The sequence below is a fragment of the Bufo gargarizans genome, chromosome 5, assembly GCF_014858855.1.
Source record: "Bufo gargarizans isolate SCDJY-AF-19 chromosome 5, ASM1485885v1, whole genome shotgun sequence".
Classification (NCBI taxonomy): domain Eukaryota; kingdom Metazoa; phylum Chordata; class Amphibia; order Anura; family Bufonidae; genus Bufo; species Bufo gargarizans.
This window is the reverse complement of record NC_058084.1, coordinates 364,109,440-364,132,812: the sequence shown is the minus strand read 5'-3', so window position 1 is coordinate 364,132,812 and position 23,373 is coordinate 364,109,440. Positions and strand designations below refer to the sequence as shown.

At 46.6% G+C, this 23,373-nt stretch overlaps 1 protein-coding gene across 1 annotated transcript in view; it reads right to left on the bottom strand.

Annotated features, from left to right (window-relative positions):
• Positions 1 to 22,874, bottom strand: part of LOC122938028 (ubiquitin-conjugating enzyme E2 E1) — a 42,995-nt gene extending 20,121 nt beyond the window's left edge. Inside the window, exons 1-2 of the mRNA XM_044293285.1 lie at positions 22,498 to 22,874; positions 13,061 to 13,111 (exon numbers count right to left, since the gene is read on the bottom strand). Coding sequence (XP_044149220.1) covers positions 13,061 to 13,111; positions 22,498 to 22,667 — 221 coding nt within the window. The 5' untranslated portion in view covers positions 22,668 to 22,874. The remainder of the gene's footprint in view (positions 1 to 13,060; positions 13,112 to 22,497) is intronic.
• Positions 22,875 to 23,373: the final 499 nt, after the last annotated feature.

Below are 23,373 nucleotides of genomic sequence, written 5' to 3'. Positions count from 1 at the left end.
GGAGGCTCATCCCCGTCACCGCCTGGTATTGGCTGACCCGATGCCGAATGTTTCCATCCGAGTGACAGGGAGATACAGCGGCAGCCGTGCGGGCTTCAGAAGAGACGCGGGTGCCGGGGAGCGAGGTAAGTACAATCTGTGTGAGGGGCATTTCAGAGGTCGGATAACCCCTTTAAGGGCTATAGATCAAATTGTTTTTCTTGCTCATTCAATAGCTAAACAGACTTCATTAAACATTTCTGACCACTTTGACTTTCACCTAGATAACTGCCCTGCTGAATCTGACAAGTCTTTTGGCGTACCGTTTCTGCCGGCTCTCTGCTCTCCCTGTAAGGACACCTTTACAATCAGTACTTTGAGAGTAATTTGCCTCAGAGTTTGTAAGCCAAAGCCAGAAGTGGAACATACAGAGAAAAGTATAATTGAGAGATTTGTAACTCTTCCATGTTCTGGAAACAAACAGTGATGCAAGATACTGCCCGTGTGAAAGCGGCCATAAAGGCGGCATGTAACCTCTCCTGACAGGTCTGTTTTAGTAATTACTTGTGCTCCCCATTTGATAACAAATATGGAGCATCTTTTCCTATAACCAAGTTGTTCCATTCCTCCATTATTCCGACAAGATGTTAATAAATGATTCTCATTCTGTAATAAAGGTCTAACTGGGTGTTAACAGTTGGAGGGGGTGGGGGGTGTCCTTTCAGTCTGACACTACCCAATCATTGCTGTCACATTGTGTCAGACTGTACAGGGACACGCTCTAAACTGGTAACACCCATATGGACCATCATTGCAGACTGCTGGTAATTCATTCATAAGCTCCTAGCAGGAATAATAAAGGAATGGCACAACATAACTGTTATATGCAGTGCAAGGAGGGCAGTTTACACAAGCTGTGACTAGGGAGGAAGGCACCTATATGAGGAAGACAGCAGTATTCTGGACACACTGGTCCAGCACGTTCTAGGTGGGATAACTCCACATAAAAACAAAAAACAAACAAAAAAAAAACGCATTAACCCCCACTAATTTGCACGTACAATAAGAAGTGCAAAGAACTGGATCACCAAGTGCATGGAGATAGTTTGCACAATTTAAACGTTGGCTAGACCGGTGTAAAGCTAGTCAGCAGTGACTAACGCAAAGGGCGACTAAGATCCGTCACCAGCAGACATGTTCAAGGTTTTTTCCCCCCCATGGCCTGTGTCATACAAGTCCCTGCATCCCTACGCCCTATCAGCCTCTATTTGAATGGGCTGCTGCACTCTGGATCAGTGCCTGGACCACAGATGAATGGTAGTAGGGTGCTACTCATGTTCACTTAAAGGGGTTTTCGGACTCCTGATATTATTGACCTGTCCTCAGGATACGTCCTCAATATCAAATGCGGTTCCCTGCAGTTGTCGGCACAGAAAGCACCATTCAGTAAATGCGTGGTGGCCGTGTCTGTGTACTGCAGCTCACCATCCATTCAGAGAACTGACCCGAGGTAACCTGGCCCAGCCACTACACTTCAGGCTCTGGTGGTTCTGGCACTGTGACCCTCACCATTTGGTTACTGATGACCTCTCATATCAGGAGCCTGGTAAACCTGCAAGTGAATGAGAGCAGCGCTGCCATCATCCAGTGTATGGAGTGGGGCTGTCCCGGTGCCCTATCTGGAGCAGAGCAGCCCATTCAAACAAATGATCAGTAGGGGTGACGGGAGTTGGACCCCACTTATCCGATATTGGTGACCAATCCCAAGGAGAAGTCATCAATATTTCAGTTCTGGAAAACCCCTTTAAAAAAGGAACCTGCCCAAACGCACTCTAAAACCCAGTGAAACCTCCTCTCTGAACATACAAGCCACAAATTAGCACGACTGAATCAATCGAGCCCAAAAAACGAAAAACAAGCTGTGCCGCCTAAAAGGGGTTTCCCCAACAACTATAGCGCAACACGATGTGCTTGACCTTCATAATACACCGTCTGTTTCAACCTCATCCCGAGAGCGGATCTCAGGGTGTGTGCCAGCTTTATGTCAGTCTTGTTAACTGCCAATGAATAATCGTCTTGTGTAGCTAAATAATACTTATTAATGGAGGACAACTAAAACAAGTCACTCTGCGATTCACAGGCCCCCCGTGTACTGTCTGCTCACCGGTATGTATGAAAGATCTAGTTCTACAAGCCATTTTACCGGTTACTATTCTCTATATAGGTAACAAACAAAAAGTAGGCAGCGCTCACCTGTACCCGGCAATCAAGAAGCACGGACACAGCCTGGACTCGGCTGTACAACTCGCAGAGTGAAAATAGGTGAAAAGGTCCAGCTTCTAAAAAATACTTTATTCCAGCTGTAAAATTTCCATACACAGGATAATGGTACACAATCTACGCGTAATCTACCGTAATCTTTGGGTCCGAAACGCATAGATCGTGTATGGAAAATTTACCGCTGGAATAAAGTATTTTTTAGAAGCTGGACCTTTCACCTGTTTTCATTCTGCAGGTTACTATTCTCTAGGCAAAAAAAAAAAAAAAAGAAGGACGGGTTGTTTTCAGAGCACATCTAATGACAAGGTGCAGCCAGATCAAGACCTGATAAACCTGAAAAGTCTCCAGGAAAGTCCTAAGTGTCAGCAGACAGTATCAGCTAAGACAGAGCCGTGCTCTGGAGGCTGCTGCTTAGGGCTTGGCAGACAGAACTAAACAATCATTCTATAAAAAATAAATTAAAAAAACATGAGGGATGGTGTCGAATGACAATGGAGAGTATTATTCAAAAACAATACCCAAAAATAAAAAGGAGGTTCCCCTTTACATATCTCCTATCCACAGGACACAGACTAGGTGTCCGATTGGTGGAGGTTTGAATGTTGGGGCCCCGGGTTGATCATGAGAACAGGTGCCCGGTGTTCCCCCGTTTATATGGTATGGCAGTTGTGAATGAATTAGTTTTAGCATTTAGCTTGGGGGGGGGGGGGAGCGTGGGGGCAATGACACCATAGGTATTATATAATTAGGGGTTCTGTAGGATCCATGTTTCTTTCCCCGCCCTTTTTTCTATTACAGGTGAATTTACCTCAAAAATTGTCTTACCTGCAGTCTAGAAGATTCCAGCTTTACAAGTGAAGAGCGCAGCCGATTGGTTGTTGCCTGTTGCTGGGGGAGATTTCCAGCCCTCTGATTTGTTGTTTGTTTAGTGGTGGGAATCTGTTCCCCTTTATATTTCCAGGTTTGGCGGAGCTGGCTCAGATGTGCCTGAAGAACTGACCAGCGTCGCACTGTGTCACCTGTCGCTGGGCTTTATTAGAGGGGTAGTGTCGCTCAGCTCATGCTGAGTGGATCTTGGTCTTTATATGGTTAATTTATTATTGGTCTTTTGGTATCAGTTATGATGGCATTTTAAAATTAATTAATTTAATTTATGGTTGTAAAGTATTTTAAGTGACCCTTAATAAAGCTCAGCGGCCATTTCCTCCACTATGTTGTTGGTGTCAATCATTTATTAGCGATGAGTTAGTATTAGAGAGTGTGTCATTTTCCCCCCCATGTCCACGGCATTCAACTCTATGGTGGATACAGTCCAGTATAGCTCCGCTCTCTCCAGAAGTCCCATAAATGTGAATGGGGCGGCAGCAGACATGCATGAGCACTGCTACATTTAAAACAGGGAACACATGATGCCCGTGCCCATGATCAAGGACCCCATTGGTTGGGCCATGATAATAACATTTTTTGACAAGCACAAAAAATTTTTTTATATCTGCCCCCCCATAAAAAATATAATTGTGAATGAGGCATTCACACAGACATGTCAACTTTCAACTTGTTCGTGAAGGAGCTTTTTCAGAGCATGCATGGTTTCATATACCCAGCCGTCTGAATCGTAGTACAGTACAGGTGAAGGATGGTCTGGGAACTTGGAAAACTCGGAATCTGCCCGAGCACAACTGACCGGTAGACAAGCGAGTGGGATTCGGTCTCTGCTTGCCATTGTATTGGAAAGTAAATCTACAGTCTGAATCAGTACTGCACTCTGCAGAAGAAGGATTTCTGGGAAGCCTGACGTGCACACTTGGTCATGTAACTGCTTGCTCTATGTCCACCCACAGAATGGAAAGTTGCCGAGATAAGGAGCAAGAGCGCTGGGGACCTCACAGATATGAAAAAATACTGACCAGCGCAAGTAGGCAATAAATGTTTAAAGCCTTAGGAACTAAAGTAAAATACAACTTTTGGGTTATTCCTTTTATTAAATTCAAAGAGTATGTTAAAACGTCAAACACTGCGCCTCATTCTTTGTGTCCACCTAGTGATATACGCTATGGTGGACATGCCATTCGTCTTGGTCTGCTAGTGGAAAGTGCAACTGCACATACTCTTTCTTTTACAGCGATGAAGCATCACCAGTCTGGATTAACAGGAAGACAAACGCTATGTATGTGCCCACCAACCGCACACCTACAGTCATGTGAAAAAATTAGGACACCCTTTGAAAGCATGTGGTTTTTTGTAACATTTTTAATAAAAGGTTATTTCATCTCCGTTTCAACAATACAGAGAGATTAAAGTAATCCAACTAAACAAAGAAAACTGAAGAAAAGTCTTTTCAAGATCTTCTGTAAATGTCATTCTACAAAAATGCCTATTCTAACTGAGGAAAAAGATAGGACACCCTTGCCCCTAATAGCGAGTGTTACCTCCTTTGGCTGAAATAACTGCAGTGAGACGGTTCTTGTAGCCATCTACCAGTCTTCGACATCGGTCTGAGGAAATTTTACCCCACTCCTCAATGCAGAACTTTTTCAGCTGTGAGATGTTTGAGGGGTTTCTTGCACGTACAGCCCTTTTCAAGTCACCCCACAGCATCTCAATGGGATTCAAATCTGGACTTTGACTTGGCCATTCCAGGACTCTCCATTTCTTCTTTTTCAGCCAATCTTTGGTTGATTTACTAGTATGTTTTGGGTCATTGTCATGTTGCATGGTCCAGTTCCGCTTCAGCTTTAATTTTCTAACTGATGGTCTCACATGTTCTTCAAGCACCTTCTGATACACAGTAGAATTCATCGTGGATTCTATGATGGTGAGCTGACCAGGTCCTGCTGCAGCAAAGCAGCCCCAAACCATGACACTTCCACCTCCATGCTTCACAGTTGGTATGAGGTTCTTTTCTTGGAATGCTGTGTTTGGTTTACGCCAAACATGTCCTCTGCTGTTGTGTCCAAATAATTCAATTTTGGACTCATCTGTCCAAAGAACATTATTCCAGAAGTCCTGGTCTTTGTCAACTTTATCTCTGGCAAATGTCAGTCTGGCCTCGATGTTTCTCTTGGAAAGCAAAGGTTTCCTCCTTGCACACCTCCCATGCAAGTTAAACTTGTACAGTCTCTTTCTGATTGTAGAGGCATGTACTTCTACATCAACAGTAGCCAGAGCCTGCTGTAGTTCTCGAGATGACACTTTAGGGTTTTTGGAGACCTCTTTTAGCATCTTGCGGTCTGCTCTTGGGGTGAACTTGCTGGGGCGACCAGTCCTGGGCATGTTGGCAGTTGTTTTGAAAGCCCTCCACTTGTAGACTATCTTCCGGACAGTGGAATGGCTGATTTCAAAATCTTTTGAGATCTTTTTAAATCCCTTCCCAGACTCATAGGCTGCTACAATCTTTTTTCTGAAGTCCTCTGACAGCTCTTTTGCTCTCACCATGGTGCTCACTCTCACTTCAACAGTCAGGAGCACACCAAACTAAATGTCTGAGGTTTAAATAGGGCAAGCCTCATTCAACATGCAGAGTAACGATCTACTAATTATGTGCACCTGGTGTGATATACCTGTGTGAGATCTGAGCCAATTTAAGAGGGAATACATGTGAGGGTGTCCTATCTTTTTCCTCAGTTAGAATAGGCATTTTTGTAGAATGACATTTACAGAAGATCTTGAAAAGACTTTTCTTCAGTTTTCTTTGTTTAGTTGGATTACTTTAATCTCTCTGTATTGTTGAAACGGAGATGAAATAACCTTTTATTAAAAATGTTACAAAAAACCACATGCTTTCAAAGGGTGTCCTAATTTTTTCACATGACTGTATATCAGCATTGACCTCTGCCAATGTTGGTCCTCAGAAACCCTTTTATATACGTTTTGCTCAGGCTTAAGAAATGCTGCTAGTTCCCTACTTTATTGGTTCCTGTAAATCAGACTAATAAACTCTATTGTAATCAAAATGTGTTCTTAGAAAACTACGAAATTACCAGACACCTGTATTTCTGAAACTGAGCACTTTACCTCCTCTATAAACCAATTTAGACAACATTCAGCAATGACTTAGAGAAAGTTACTACACGGCACTTACTAATGTATTGTGATTGTCCATTAGGGATTGACCGATTATCGGCATTACTGATATTATCGGCCGATAATCAGGATTTTTAAAGTTATCGGTATCGGCATCTAACCTTGCCCATATGCCGATAGCGCGCTGGACGCATTATCACAGAACATGAGCGCTCTGCTGTCAGTGCGCTCATGTTCCCTCAGCAGCACAGGGGAGAATGAGTCACTCTCTCCCTTCCCCCTGTGTGGCGCTGTCAATGAGGAGAGAGGGGAGGAGGAGAGGCGGGCGCACTGCACTACCAATGATAATTGACATCTAATACAGGAGGCGGTGCCCAGCCTATATGACAGGAAGCCGTGATCAGCACCTGAGGGGTTAACTGCTGCCGCTGATCGCAGCTCCCTGTCAGAGGCAGGGTGCCGGCTATGTGACTCTGCGCCGACACCTGCCTCAGTGTAATCCTGGGGCTCTGATCGGTTACCATGGCAGCCAGGACGCTACTGAAGCCCTGGCTGTCATCTCCCTGCTGCTGTGTGCACTATGCACAGGGATAGTGTGAAGTCCTATTCACCCTGATAGCGCTCTATTAGGGTGAATAGGACAAGGGATTAAAAGATCCCAGGTTCTAGCCCCTAAAAAAGGTGGGAAATAGTTATTAAATAAACTGTAAAAAAAAAAAAAAAAAAAAAAAACACACACCTAAATATTAAGTATAAATCACCCCCTTTCCTTAAATATAAAATATATAAACAATAAATAAACATATTACCACGTCCAAAAATTAAAATATAAAAAAAATCTCCTATGTGGTGAACGCTGTAACAGAAAAATTAAAGAATGAAAATGCACAGAATCATCGGTATAAGTTATCGACTCAGGCTACTTTCACACTTGCGCTTGATCGGATCCGTTCTGAACGGATCCGATCATATTAATGCAGATGGAGGCTCCGTTCAGTACGGATCCGTCTGCATTAATAACTTTTTAAAGTGCGAAAGTAGCCTGAGCGGATCCGTTCAGACTTTCAATGTAAAGTCAATGGGGGACGGATCCGCTTGAAGATTGAGCCATATGGTGTCATCTTCAAGCGGATCCGTTCCCATTGACTTGCATTGCAAGTCTGGACGGATCCGCACGGCCAGGCGGACAGCTGAACGCCGCATCCATTCAGACTGCATCAGGGCTGGACGGAAGCGTTCTGCTCCGCTCGTGAGCCCCTTCAAACGGAGCTCACGAGCGGACAGCAGAACGCTAGTGTGAAAGTAGCCTCAAAAGTTCACGTTATCGGCTCTAAAAACATTTTTTTTTAATCAATATCAGTCGATCCCCATTATCCATATTGCTTCCTTTGCTGGTTGGATTAGTTTTTCTATCACATTACACACTGCTCGTATCCATGGTTACAACCACCCTGCAATCCAACACCAGTGGCCATGCCTGCACACTATAGGAAAAGGCATTAGCCTATGCGAGCTCCCTCGGTCCCGGCCACCAGAGAGGCTGGCACTTTTTCCTATAGTGTGCAAGCATGGCCACCACTGCCTGATTACAGGGTGGTCGTAACCATGAAAACAAAATGTATAATGTCATGGAAAAGTGAATCTAGCCAACAAAGGAAGCAATATGGGTAAATCACAATACATTAGTAAATGGCTTGTATTAACTTCCTCTTCATAATAAATGCTACTTGCTAAACCCCCTTAAAAGGAACCTCCAGGAACCTGCTGCACAGGTTAGCACTGGCTAGCAGGCAATAACGGATAGGGCCCAGATGTCCGACCCGTTACGAGGCTAACAGGCAGGTGGAGGAAGCAGCACTGATCTCAGAGGTTAGTCAGGAGGCAGGTTACTGCAGCCACAGGCATGCTGGTGGTTTTATACATCTGACCTCAGTTTAGGAGCAATGGTAACAGTTTAAGAAACTAGTTCTAGACTTACCGCTTATCAAATTGACAGGCCCCTGTAAAGTAATGGGGGGGGGGGGGGGGGGGGTGTCACCATTTCTGCTTCCCACCAGAACATCATACCAGATATTCTAGCATCTTGGAAGATTGAATTTGTTACATGTACTGTCCAACTCCAAATCTTTAGGTTTGTGGGCAATTCCTGAAGTTTTCAGCTTTCTACTTTTTGGGTGACATTAACCACCCTAAAATCCTGTCAGAATATCAAATGCACCCAAAGTTTTTTGCTACCAGTCAAATGTTTATCGCTGGAAACCGGACACATGTGGTGCCGTAGAATTTTACTAACAGAACCATGAATGACACCGTGGGTTCAGGCACTTGAAAATGGTTTGTGGTATAAGCTCAGCAACTCCACCAATGGGATTTGTGGGCACATAACCATGATCAGAAGACCATTTTAGGATTTTTGGAATTCCAGTTTAAAAGGGGTTGTCACAGAAGGACAACCTCTGAAATATCCACAGGATAACTCAGTCGTTTGGGGGGTACACTTCTGAGACCTCTACCGATCAAGAGAACGGGTTCCTGTCCCATTTGAATGGAGCAATGGTCATGCATGCATATGGAACCAATATAGATAAGGAGGGAGGAAATAGTGGAGCAGCTGATGGCACGGGGGAGGAAATAGTGGAGCAGCTGATGGCACGGGGGAGGAAATAGTGGAGCAGCTGATGGCACGGGGGAGGAAATAGTGGAGCAGCTGATGGCAATGGGGGAGGAAATAGTGGAGCAGCTGATGGCAATGGGGGAGGAAATAGTGGAGCAGCTGATGGCAATGGGGGAGGAATAGTGGAGCAGCTGATGGCAATGGGGGGAGGAATAGTGGAGCAGCTGATGGCAATGGGGGGGGATAGTGGAGCAGCTGATGGCAAGTGGGGGGGGGATAGTGGAGCAGCTGATGGCACGTGGGGGGGGGGAATAGTTGAGCAGCTGATGGCACGGGGGAGGAAATAGTGGAGCAGCTGATGGCACGGGGGAGGAAATAGTGGAGCAGCTGATGGCACGGGGGAGGAAATAGTGGAGCAGCTGATGGCACGGGGAGGAAATAGTGGAGCAGCTGATGGCACGGGGAGGAAATAGTGGAGCAGCTGATGGCACGGGGGAGGAAATAGTGGAGCAGCTGATGGCACGGGGGAGGAAATAGTGGAGCAGCTGATGGCACGGGGGAGGAAATAGTGGAGGCAGCTGATGGCACGGGGGAGGAAATAGTGGAGCAGCTGATGGCACGGGGGGAGGAAATAGTGGAGCAGCTGATGGCACGGGGGGAGGAAATAGTGGAGCAGCTGATGGCACTGTGGGGGGGGGGGGGGGGGGGATAGTGGAGCAGCTGATGGCACTGTGGGGGGGGGGGGGTAGTGGAGCAGCTGATGGCACTGTGGGGGGGGGGGGTAGTGGAGCAGCTGATGGCACTGTGGGGGGGGGGGAATAGTGGAGCAGCTGATGGCACTGTGGGGGGGGGGGGGGAATAGTGGAGCAGCTGATGGCACTGTGGGGGGGGGGGGGATAGTGGAGCAGCTGATGGCACTGTGAAGGGGGGGGGGATAGTGGAGCAGCTGATGGCACTGTGAAGGGGGGGGGGATAGTGGAGCAGCTGATGGCACTGTGGGGGGGATAGTGGAGCAGCTGATGGCACTGTGGGGGGGGGGGAATAGTGGAGCAGCTGATGGCACTGTGGGGGGGGGGGATAGTGGAGCAGCTGATGGCACTGTGAAGGGGGGGGGGGATAGTGGAGCAGCTGATGGCACTGTGGGGGGGGATAGTGGAGCAGCTGATGGCATGCAAGACTTTTGTCTCCGCTTCAAAATCATCTTCTGAGCGGAAACATAACGGACCCCATTATAATCTATGGGGTCCTAAGGGCTCCGTTTGACTCAGTTTGGCGTCAGTTATGTGCCTTTTCCGTCCTCCTGCTCCTAGACGGAGCCAATACCTTGAGCATTGTTTGGACTATGGGAATAGCAAATGTATATGTTTACCATTAACAAAAAAATATAAAAAATTCATTGAAGGGTTTTTTTTCTGGTGTCAGACCCCCTCAGATTATATTTGGCCATCAATTTAACAGTCTCAGAAAACGTGTTAATTGTACGAGCTAAGGTTTAAAACCGTTGTCTGATTTCAGCACATTTCTTGTATAAAGTATACAATTTTCCAGTATGGTTTTTGTATCATTTCCTCACAGTTTTTAAGATCCTTACAAGTTGTCATTCATTATATTTTGCTTCCATAGGAGAGAAATCTGTCTATGGTCCTGTGATGGACACACAGACATACTGCTTGTTAGGGTATTTTCACATGATTATAACTTCGTGAAGGGGGTTGGGGGTAGAATTTAAAATCAGACAAAGATAGTGTGGCCGCCCCTTTAGATTTCAGTCGTGGATCAGCCCCACTACTCAGTCCTGCAGCCGTGTGTCCATGAATTGACCTGTGGAAACTTCTAGCCAAGAAAAGTAAGCACTCAAGTTTCCTATTAAGGGATCGTTAACACAAACTTATTTTGCGTTTCGTATACGGACCGTTTTCTGCGTTCCGCATACAGACTATGCAGAACCATTCATTTTAATGGGTCCGCAAAAGATGCGGACAGCACTCTGTGTGCTGTCCACATCCGTTGCTTCGTTCCGTGGCCCTGCAAAAATTATCATGTCCTATTCTTGTCCGTTTTACGGGGCCGCAAAAAACGGAAGCCTCCCATGTGCCTTCCGCAATTAACGAAACTGGAGGCTCGTGTGAACGAGCCCTAAATGACAGAAAGCAGAGGCCTGGAAAACAGCAAAGAACTGATACAGAAAGTACTGTATATTAAATTATACAGGTATTCTCATTTAAGACAATGGGGGCATATCCCTAGAATATGTCCCCATTGTCTGATAGGTGCGGGTCCCACCTTTAACGAGAAAGGAGCGGGGAAGGTGGTGGCTGGAGGACCCCGGGTCCAGCTCTCCCACAGAAGTGAATGGGAGCGCACCATGCTTACGTGGCCACCACTCCCATTCATTTCTATGGGGCCAACGGATTTTTTTTTGCCAGCCCCACCACAGAAGTGAATGGCGGGCAGCCGCACATGCGCAGCACGCCCTCTGGCACTATGCCTGCTGCTTTTTTGAGATAGGTGTGGGTCCCACCTATGAGACAATGGGGACATATTCTAGCCATATGCCCATATTGTGTGACATGGGAATACCCCTTTAAAGGGTTTGTTCCATCTGGACATTTATGACAGATCTACAAGATAGATCTACAGTGTCTTGCGCCTTGTCTGCCTCCATGACTAGGACTTTTTAAAAACATGGACATAAACTTTTTGAATAATGATTAAATAAACATGTTAAAGGGGTTGTCTCACTTCAGCAAATGGCATTTATTATGTAGAAAAAAAATTATACAAGCCACTTACTAATGTATTGTGATTGTCCATAATGCTTCCTGGATTCATTTTTCCATCACATTATACACTGCTCGTTTCCATGGTTATGACCACCCTGCAATCCATCAGCAGTGGTCGTGCTTGCACGCTATAGAAAAAGATCCAGCCTATGTGCACTCCTGTGGTCCCAAGCAGGCATTTTTTCTTATAGTGTGAAAGCACGACCACTGCTGCTGGATTGCAGGGTGGTCATAACCATGGAAACGAGCAGTGTATAATGTGATGGAAAAATGAATCCAGCCAGCAAAGTAAGAAATACATTAGTAAGTGCCTTGTATTAACTTTCTCTACATGATAAATGCCACTTGATGTGAGAGAACCCCCTTAATAGAATACAGCTGTTTGGACTGTGTGGTAGGTATACAAAAGAACTTCCTGAGCTACGCTACTGCCTATACCAGCGATATATATGTATGGCTCTCTCCATTCACGGCACTAGGACTTAGTAGAAAATAGTAGAGCGCACTTCCGTGGCCGTTTTCTTAAGGCCCATCACTTTTCTCTAATCAAATAAGCATATGACGGTGCCCCAGGAGAGGGTTGCAGAGGCAAGATCCACTTCCATCAGGCATTTATGCGAGGGCTGCACGATGATACGAGTCCGGTGACATAGGTCGTGCAACAAAAAATGTCCGCAGCTACATGGTGACATGTATCGCACAACTGGTCGCTGAAAAGTTGCACAACTTTTTTTTTTATTATTGAAAGTCAATGGTGTCGCAACGTGACAGGCTGCATATGCGATGCCACAGTCGCACAAAAATCCGACTTGGATGGATTTTTTTGCAACTGTCGCGTCGCAGTATGTTGCGACTTTTTACCACACTGAGCTTAACGACAGAACTGCCGCTCATTCTGTGACGAAAATTTCTAATCTCATCCCATAAATATTCTCTGGAATAAAACATGTAATTTCACGATTCAAATTCTACAGCAGGCTTCCTAAAATTCCGGAGCACGAGCTTGAGCGAGACCTACAATCATTCTGGATCCTCCTACATTATGAATCAAAACACATGAACTACGGTGAAGACTGACCTCCTGGAAGACCAGCAGGAGAAAGGAGAGAAGGAATGTAATTGTGTATAGAAAAGAAATTAATCGATCACGCAGGATCGGGGGACTGACAACCATCACCAGTAACACGCTACCGCTATTAGTTTGTCACATTCATTTTAGCCACCAACCAGCTTCTCTCTTCGCTGTCCACAGACAGAAGGAGGAAGCGAAGCCATCCATCAACCTCACCAGCAGCGGCCTTCTCCGGGCTTCCCACAGGCAGCAATGTCAGACAGGACAATGTTATTCAGGGGGGGAAGAGCGACGTTCAGAGCCACTAACCTGCAGTTGGGGGGAGGGTCCAGGGTGATATCCGCCAGCTCCTTCTGAATCCTGCACCGAAGAAAAGCAAGAGTTAGAACCGATGTAGCGGAGAGGACAGACATGACAGCCACTTACACAATGCACAAAGGTGTCTACAGGACCAAGAATCACATCATGTAGTCTGCTGGTCACTACAACGTATAGGTGGCCATACACCTTCAACAGCCGTCAGCCAAATGGCTATTCTTCCTGAGCCCAACCATACATGCATGTTCTCACTGGGGAGGGGAACCAGCGACCACAGACCCCTCTCTCACAGCTGCTTACCATGATGACAACACATCGGACATCCCGCCAACATTAGATGTTTGGCTACTCCAGGCTCCAGCTGAAATTGGCCAATTTAGCTACCCTAAAAATCAGCCAATGTAACTGTTAAAGTGATCCAGTGAGTGTGTTTCAGCAAAGAACAGCCTGCCGGAGTTCACCAGATCTTGCCATTCACCGCTGGACTCCATTGACTATAATGGAATCCACCCGCTTTCCGGCGAAATGCAAGCTTTCAGCCGAAAACTGCTACTTTTTTTTGTCCGGATCTCCGACAGATCCCATTATATCCAATGGGGTCCAGCAGTGAACGGCTAGGCAGGCTCTGGTGAACTCCGGCAGGCAGTTCCTGGTAAATGGAGGTGTGAACCTTGTTTTAGCTGAATTTAGTCTAAAGCCTCATTCACACATCCGTGTTTGGTCAGTGATTTCCATCAGCGATTGTGAGCTAAAACCAGGATTGGAGCCTCCACAGACATAAGGTATAAGGGAAGATCTGCACCTGTTCTGTCTATAAAGCTGTACCTTGTTTGGTCAGTAATTGGGAGCCAACCCAGTAACTGGGGCCTCACGCACACAAATGTTTTTTTGCCCCATTTACGTTCTGTTTTTTTTTTGCGTTCCGTATATGGAACCATTCATTTCAACGGATCCGCAAAAAAACGGAAGGTACTCTGTTTGCCTTCCGTTTCCGTATTTCAATTCAAAGATAGAACATGTCCTATTATGTCTGCATAACAGACAAGGTTAGTACTGTTCTATCAGGGGCCAGCTGTTCTGTTCCGCAAAGAAACAAATGCACACGGACGTCATCTGTATTTTTTGCGGACCGCAAAATACCGAAAAAGCCATAATGTCGTGTACAGGAGGCATAAGACAGGCCGTTTGATGGCTGTTTTTAGAACCAGTTTACGTTTATGGAGCTATTCACATGGCCTTTTTTAACAGCCAGACGGACCACACTGAAATCAATAGACCATTTTTAACTGCTGTTAGACAGGAGTGTACCAGCCTAACGGGAGTTAAAAAATGGGTACACTAGTGGGAAATGGCCTTTTAGGGGTTAAAAAAATTAATAAATTACTCACCTCATCCACTTGCGAGCGCAGAGGCAGTCACTGCTCAAGTGTGATGGCGTCACCATGTGCTCCCAGCGAACATGACGTCATCAACAAGAGAGGAGCGACTGACTGCGCATGCAAGCGGATGAGGTCATTTCTTTTGGGTTTATGTATACAGCAGGGGTTGGGAATTATTTTTTTTTTTTTTAAAGCCAATGATAATCATCCATTTTTAATGGCTACAATGGAGTCTGTTCACTTTCCATTCAGGATCCTGTCTTTTTTCTGATATAAAGTCCTGCATTTAAAACCTGTGATGGAGGCCCCAAATGGAGCTTCAATGCAGATGTGAACAAGCCCTAAATTAGGGGTGCCCAACCTGCAACTCTCCAGCTGTTGCAAAACTACAACTCCTAGCATGCCCAGACAGCCCACAGCAGGGCATGGTGGGAGTTGTAGTTTCGCAACGTCTGGAGAGCCTCAGGTTGGCCACCACTGCTGTAAAGTGTATGCCCACCCAATTCCACAAAGTAGATAGAAGACAAGCAGAGATGGGTCTTCTTTTTACAAAATACACAAGAGATATATATATATATATATATATATATATATATATATATATATATATATATATATATATTCTAATAATAATAATAATAATGACAGAAATTAATATGGACACATACAGACACATGTATATCTTTACCAGTCAAATTCAGTGTGTTCAGTCTCTGATATTGATTTAAAGGGGTTCTATGAGATTACACCAGGTAGATCTGTTAATACTCCCCCTCCTCTCTAATCCTCAGATACCTAATACTGCGTTACCACAATCATCCCAGAAGGACACATGGAGGGAAGGGATGCAAATGCGCTCTTAACAAGCTCTTCCTCTAATGCCACCAGATGTAAGGCAGCTATCCTACAAGTCCATGGTCAGCTCTTAAAATAAGCCTTAAGACATGACTTGGATATTAAAGAAGCCAGCACCTCATCTGCAGACAGCTGTTTCGTGGGGGATTGCCCCTCATCAGTGCAGAGCAGAGAGTACTGGCTTAACTGGGTAAGAAGGACACATGTACATGGCGACACCACACAAGACTGGCAAGCCCCCCGGGCTCCATTACAGCCAGCTCTCCCCCTCTGGGTTCCGACCATATCTACAGCCCAGTAGAGGCTGCTGCCCGAAATGTTATTGAATATGGGAGTCATTTCAAGCACATTTCCGCTCCAATTCTGGGCCATTTGCCAGATAATGGCTTCAGTCCTACCGTTTGTATGGCCAGCTTTACAAAGGAGTCAGGAGCCGGCTTATGGAGTGAAATTAAACACAAGCTGTGGGAAAGTTTGGAAAATATTACCGCCTGTATACGGGTTTATGGAGGCTTCCCCGGCTCAGGCAGGTCTCAGTCCAAAGGTCGCTTTTCACATATCCACACACGGCAGCTACAATAATCCCACTTCTTTACAGGTCATATTACTAGGTTACCGTCCTGCAAATGTGGTCTAATGACTGCACACATAGCAGGTACAGAGCGGCACCAATGTTAGGTTCACATGGTCCATCTGGCTCCTATGATCTGCCCAGTCCTGCCATACATGTTAGGGTACATTCACACGACCGTATGTGTTCTGCGGATCCGCAAAACAAGGATACCGGCCGTGTGAATGTAGCCGACCTAATATGATAGAAATGCCTATTCTTGTCCGCGATTTGCGTACAAGGATAGGACATGCTCTATCTTTTTTGTGGCCCGCGGAACGGATCTACGGATGTGGACAGCACACAGAGTGCTGTCCGCATCTTTTGCGGCCCCATTGAAATGAATGGCTCTGCACCCGTTCCGCAAAATTGCGGAGCCAAAAATAGGGTCGTGTGAATGTAGCCTTACTGTGAGGACCTGCTGACCATGTGTGAAAGGAAAGCCCACATCTCCCCTGTCAGCCGCTTATCCCTCTTTCCATATTGGAATAGTACGATCCAGGAGTCCAAAAAAGCCATCTAAACTTCTCAACTCACTTGAAAAAGGGGTTTTGCTACCTAGACCTATCATGCCCCCGAGCCCCTCAGAGAGGTTGCAATTACCTGGTTCCTGGGCACCCGCTTTGCTTCTGATGAATCTCCCCATTGCATAGATAAAAACATCCAGCCTGAGGGGGGGGGGGGGGAATTTCATCCACGGCCAGGCGGCCTTTAGAAGCGATGTGAACGCCAGGGAGCAAGGTAAGGCATATGAGGGGGCATACTAGGTCTTGGATAAATTAATGGCATATCCACAGGACTAAATGTCAGATAGGTGCAGGTCTCAGAGGTGGGACCTGCACTTATCTTTTAAAAAAGAAAAAGAAAAAAAAGGGGGCCCCGTCTCGTGGCCACTGAAGAGAGAGAAACGGCTGCACATGTGGATATGCCCTAAATGCCTAGATGGGAATACCCCTTTAAGAGACACTCATTTTCTCCTCTTGCCCCATGATCACTATCTAACATTGCTACATTTCCTAAAACCTTGAAAAACCATTAAAACAGAATGTCTTGATTATATTAGTTATTTTTATAACCTATTTTCAGTTCCTTAAAAAAAGTGCCCATTTTAGTAAATATTTATATAGTGCGGTTCCTCGGCTATTCCTCCTAATAAAAGTATGAATACATTGACAAAAAGGGGACATGTCACCACTGAAGCCACTCATTGGCTGCAGCCGCGCAGATGACCATGGCTGGAATGAAACGAGCTGGGGACCGGAAGATGGAGGAACGAAGCAGCAGGGAGCAGGTAACCATGAATCGTCCAATAGGCCCTGCAGGCTATTATTCCAGGAAAACCCCTTTGTGGAAGATAAGAATTCTTTACTGTCACGAGCAGGAATTGTATCTCTTAGTGAAATTTGTACTTGGCTCCTGGGACTGAGATCTGCACGGGTCTATATCAAATAACATCTCCTACAACTGCACTAGGGATTACTTCCAAAGAATCTTCACCAATATAATCTGTAACAAACACCAAACATCTGGGAAGCGCAGCAAACAAACAGCGGCGGCACCGTATAACAACATTACGTTTTACGTCCAGCTTCTGTGCTGAATACACCCATATGGAAACTACGTTACTCTACAGGCCGAGCCAGAAATGACCAGAAGAAGCAGCAAGCGGAGTTATAGTAACAGCCGAGCAGGCTGCGCTCCTGTGACTCCAGCCGCCACTTACCCTGGTTAGGCTAGGTCTACACGACGACATGTGTCGCACGACAATTTTTATAATGATAGTCTATGGCAGGCATGTCCAAAGTGCGGCCCTCCAGCTGTTGCAAAACTACAACTCCCAGCATGCCTGGATAGCTTACAGCTATTAGGGCATGCTGGGAGTTGTAGTTTTGCAACAGCTGGAGGGCCGCAGTTTGGACATGCCTGGTCTATGGTGTCACACTGCAACATGCTGCGACAGTCGCAAAAAAATCCATCCGAGATGGATTTGTCTGCAACGGTCGCGTTGCAGCATGTCGCATTGCGACACCATAGACTATCATCAATTGTCGCGAGACAAATGTTGCAGTGTAGTTGTGCCCCATCTGTCGCACGACAATACACATGTCGTCGTGTAGACCTAGCCTTATTCCTAGCTTAGCCATAAAAAGTCGAGATGAGAATAACCCTTTAACGGGTCAGAATATAATACTGTATGTATGGACAAAAATATTCCCCCCCCCCCCTCAATTGTTAAAGGGGTTATCCCATGATTAAATGTAAAAAATTAAAAATCAGAGATAATGTAGTACGTGACAACCAAAGCAGGAACCAGCCCTGCACCTCACATGAAGCCAGAGATCTCTACATTCATTGCTCTAATTGTTCTGCTAGATTTATTTTGAGTTGGCAGCTCGGGGGGGAATGTCCTTTCTCAGAGGGCGTGTCCTGTCTGCTGCGGTGGAAGCTGAAGAATGGAATAGAATTGAGCATGTGCTTCCATCTCAGTGAGCAGGACAGAGAAATCAGAAAAACAGCAGGTGGCGCTATACAGGTAGATTTCATTGACTAAGGCTACTTTCACACTAGCGTTAATGTTTTCCGGCATTGGGTTCAGTCACAGGGGCTCAATACCGGAGAAAAAAATAAAAATAAAATGATTAGTGTCCTCCCCATGCATTCTGAATGGAGAGAAATCCGTTCAGGATGTCTTCAGTTCAGTCACTGTACTGCATGCCGCAGTATTTTCTCCGTCCAAAATTCCGGAACACTTCCCAGCATTAGTATCCATTGAAATGCATTCCGGCAAAACTGCTCCGGTTTTCCGGTCTGCGCATACCTTTAAAAAAAAAATGCAAAAAATAAATACTGGATGCGTTTTTCCAGGTGACACCAGAGAGACGGATCCGGTATTGCAATGCATTTGTGAGACGAATCCGCATATGGATCAGTCTACAAATGCTATTAGTTTGCATATGGATTTCCGGATCCGGCAGCCAGTTCCAGCGACGCTAGTGTGAAAGTACCTCAACTCAGTAGCTACACTCAGATCCAGGTGCTGGTTTGAAAACTGTAGATTATTATTTGTGGGACAACCCCTGGGGAACTGGGAGCCAGACCCACAGTAATCTACAGGACTTCATGACAATCTCTGGAGATGTAATCATTTACAAAATCTAAGGCACATTTAGCAAATAAACTGTGCCCAAAAATTGGAGCAATTTAGATTACGAAAATGTCACGTGCCCCATTTATGAAAGATTTGCACTACTTTTAGGGTGTGGCCACGAGGCAGAATTCCCACAATGCTGCAGCAAATACATGGCATTGCTACATATTTCCCCCCGATGCATTGCAAAGGGTGAAATCTGCAGTGAAAGTCCACAGCATAAGGGCTCATGCACACAATCCGATGTACTTTGCAATCCGCAAAAAATAGGGATGAAGTCGGTGTGCATTCTTTATTTTGCGGAACGGAACAGGCCGTAATACGGACAATAATAGGACAAGTTCTATGTTTTAACTTCCATTTTTTTTCTTGCGGACCCATTAAAATTAATGGTTCCGCATAAATAGAACAGACACGGAAAGAAAAAAACGTTTAAAACCTTCACCGCATTCTATACACAGTGGAGGGCATTTACTAAGATTGCTACACCAAAATAAAAGTCACATGACCCCATTTTGCAACAATATTTTGTCACACTGTCCTCGCCACTGGTGAGTAGCGGGGGACGGGCCAGAGCCACCCGCCCCTCCAAATTCATTGGCATAAATGACGTCCTCTGGATAGGTCACCAATATCAGATCGGTGGGAGTCAGATATCGGCACCCCCAGCAATCAGCCGTTTTGAGCTGTCCTGGCGCCATAAAACGATACAGTCTAAGAAGCTGTAGGCAGACTGCTCCATACACCGTGGCCATGGCCCAGTACTGCAGCTCGAATGGGAGCTAAGCTTCAGTACGCTGTTGCCAGACACCACCGAGCATACGGTGCCTTCTGCTTCCGCTCTGTACACTGCTAGTTTGGCAGCCCAAAACAGTCGATCAGTGGAGGTGCCGGATGTCAGACCCAGACGATCTTATACCGATTACCTATCCTGCTCCACACAGGTCATCAATATCTGGAGCCTGGGGAACCCCTTTAACCTTGGTGCAACAGATGTGAGGGGGGGAATGCAAAGAATGTGACCAAAGAACTTCCGAAAATGTACTAATGACTTGTGCCCCAGCATAAGGAGGCAAAGCATAGAGTAATAAGAAATAAACCATTAGTCTGGAGTGATGTAGTGCCTTCTGCTACTCCAAAGGTGGTCATTAGATCAAAGTTGTCCAGAATGGCTAAATTCAGCAGTCGTTCATAAAACTAGCGCAAACAACCGTTCTCAATGGCTAATAGTAGACTCGTGTCTGAGGTGGCCAAAGCTGCACGTTTATGGCACGATTCGCTTAATTCGGCCAATCACTTGCCATTGTGCTCAAGGACCAGGGAGTCCGTTTAAAAAAAAAAACAAAAAAAAAAAACGGACTCCCTGGTCCGCCACTATAGTCTGACACATTGCTGATGGGATCCTTTGTACGAATGATGCCATGGATGACTGATCCGCTTTATTGTCCCAGAGGTACGGGCATCCTAATACATATGCAGCGTGTTCCCGATTGCTGCAGGAGGTGCTTACACGGAGGTAGGAGGACACCATGCAGTACCTACAGTCCGGAGATCTGCTGCCACTGCTCATCACAAGGCAATTTACTTGTAGTCATAGAGAAAGCCATTAAGAGTCCGAAGATTTCCATGAAAACGTTGTTGATTTACAGCTCATTAATCCATAATTATTCCAATTTTCTATCTACAAGAATGTGAAGTGTCAAGCTCCACTTCCAGGGGTGACACATTCGGCAGGAGGTCAACAGCCGCAGTAGAGCAGTCGTCAGTCGGAGGAGTATCAGCCTCAATTATTTTAATGAAAAGATTCTTCACAGTAAACCAGATTCTTTCCCTTTTGTGTCACGTCAAATATTTATGAGCTCAGAGCAGAGACGGACAGATTTACTGCAGACGCTCGGAGCCAGTGACATTTTATAAGTGGCCCCAAAACGAGAACTTCCATAAACATCATCAGAAGGAACCTCCAAGAGGCCAGAAACTGGTTTTTAGCCACTGCCCGGCTGCGGAGATTTGTCCAGCCCTGGTTCAGGACTTGTTCTGCGGCATAAATGGACCTCATCTACCTTCAAGCAAAATTATTAAGAAATGGACCTTTTCTGGTCAGCTCTAGAGACCCTGGCCGGGTATCTGACCATAGTCTAAGTGAAGACATTACACTACATTCAGAAATCTGTATTGCATAAACTGACTATCCTAACACTAATGGTGGTGGCTACACAGATCTACACATCTTCTCAGTGTCCCCAAACCACCATGCATCCCCCACTCTTCTTGCTTTGAGGGGTTCTCCAGATGACTGATGATGAAGGAATGATGGGTCAGGTGTCTATGAACCCAAGACATGTAATCTGTCCACACATGGACATTCCGTGGAGGTGGTTGGACATATAAACAGTGGTCCTTCACCAGGGGAGCCTTCAGGGACCACCTAACACACAGGTCATACATATGAGGAGAGAAGATATGGCTGAAGAGGGTCTATGGTGGCCATGCCAGGCTCACAAGCTGCACAACCCGCCGACAAATGGGCAGCCGACCACTGGCATGCCCGTGTTCTGATCACTGATAGCTTAAGGTAATAATGATCCAAGGCCATCATGGCATTCCTATGTATATGACCCACAGTCCCCATGTGGGACAATGCAAATAACACTTTGTTTTACACTGGTTCCCTTGTAGAAGGGTCTCGGGGTGGCCCTTCTGATAATGTCCACCGGGCAGAAGATACTGTGGCCACCCTGTGCCAGTCACCATGACAGAGATGGGGGCTTCAGGGTCCTGGCCATTAATTGGTTGTCTCCCACAGACAGCACTGTAATGTCTGAGGAAGAAGTCTGTCACCCAGCACATGGGGGACACAATGGCTCCCCCCAGCAGACCCCATCCTCCGTCTCCCCCACACACCGTAGGTCAGACAACATGGGGAGGGTGGCACAACATGGCCGCCGCAGCCCTTGTCCTTCCCGGTAACTACCTCCTTTCCTACCCCGACCCCACCAAAGCTGTAAGGCTTTTGGGGGCTCTGTATGTGGTAACCCCCTCTAAGAAACGGCTCGGGGTCTCACAGTAACCCCAAAAAGCTAACATGCAAATTAGGCGTCGTGGGTGGCGCCCCGGAATGCAAATGAGACTGGAGTCGCGCCACCCCTTCCTTGCCGTATGCGAGGGGGAGAAAGGGTTAATGAGGAATTGAATTGGGGGATATGAAGCGAGACTTAAAGGGGACACAATCCCCCCCTTTGTTGTCCGCCCGTGATAACAATCATCGGGACCGTCCCCCATTTTCCCGACGAGACCCCTGATCCGGGCGCTGCCTTTGTTTGCAGGAGGCCACACAGCAGCTTAACCCGTCCGCTGCCGCTGCGGCCTGGCACCATCCCCGTCTCATGCCACCCTGGTGTATCATGGAGGCTGGCAGCACACAAAGCAGGCTCACCTCTTGGCGCTGGTGGACAGCAGTTTGGAGTTCTTGCTCATGCTGACTTTGCTCTCTTTCTTCTTGGGGTTGCTGCTGTGGTGCTGGCTGCCCGGCTCCCGGTCTATCTGCTGGCTGGAGGCGGTGGAGGAAGAGGAGCTGGTGCTGGCCCTGGAATCGTCATCCGACATAGCGAGATCACACACACAGCAGCCTGCAGCAAGCAAGCCGAGAGGGAGGAGGGTGAGGAGGAGGAGGAGGGGGGTGACCAGATGTAATATCCTCCCCCCACCCCAAACACAACAATGTGCTGCCCCCTCCGAGGAGAAGACGGTCCAGTGCCCGGTGCCCACACTGCGCACACCCGAGCAGTCTGCCTCTAACCGCGGGAGGGGGAGGGGTGCGGGGCTTAATGCAATGGAGGTTCAGCTGGAGGAGAGAGAAGGGGCTGGGAACTGGTTAATGAACATGCAGCACAAAGATCACACCAGATCTGGTCAGTCGCCCATAGACATCCTCCCAGACATTTTCCTGGACTGGACCCCACTATAGCCAACCACTGCTTACAGGGGACAATAGAAGGCAGGCAACTGCCAATCAAAGTGGGCTCCACTGATGGTTCTGCCCCACCAAGCTCTGGTATCATCATGGGCTGCAAAGATCTGGGAGACAACCCCATTTGGAGCTGCCTTTGAGGCCAGTCTCTTTCAGCGCTACAGCTGCTGGGAAACTACAACTCCCAGCATGCAAACATGTTCGGCTGTGAATGGAGTTGTGGTGTCGGCACACCTAGCGTGCCCGAGGTTGCTGTTCCCAGCACAAGGGTCTATTTCTTTGATTCAAAACCTATAAAACGTCATTGATAAGAAGTTTGGCCTCAAGAATCATTTCCTTTAG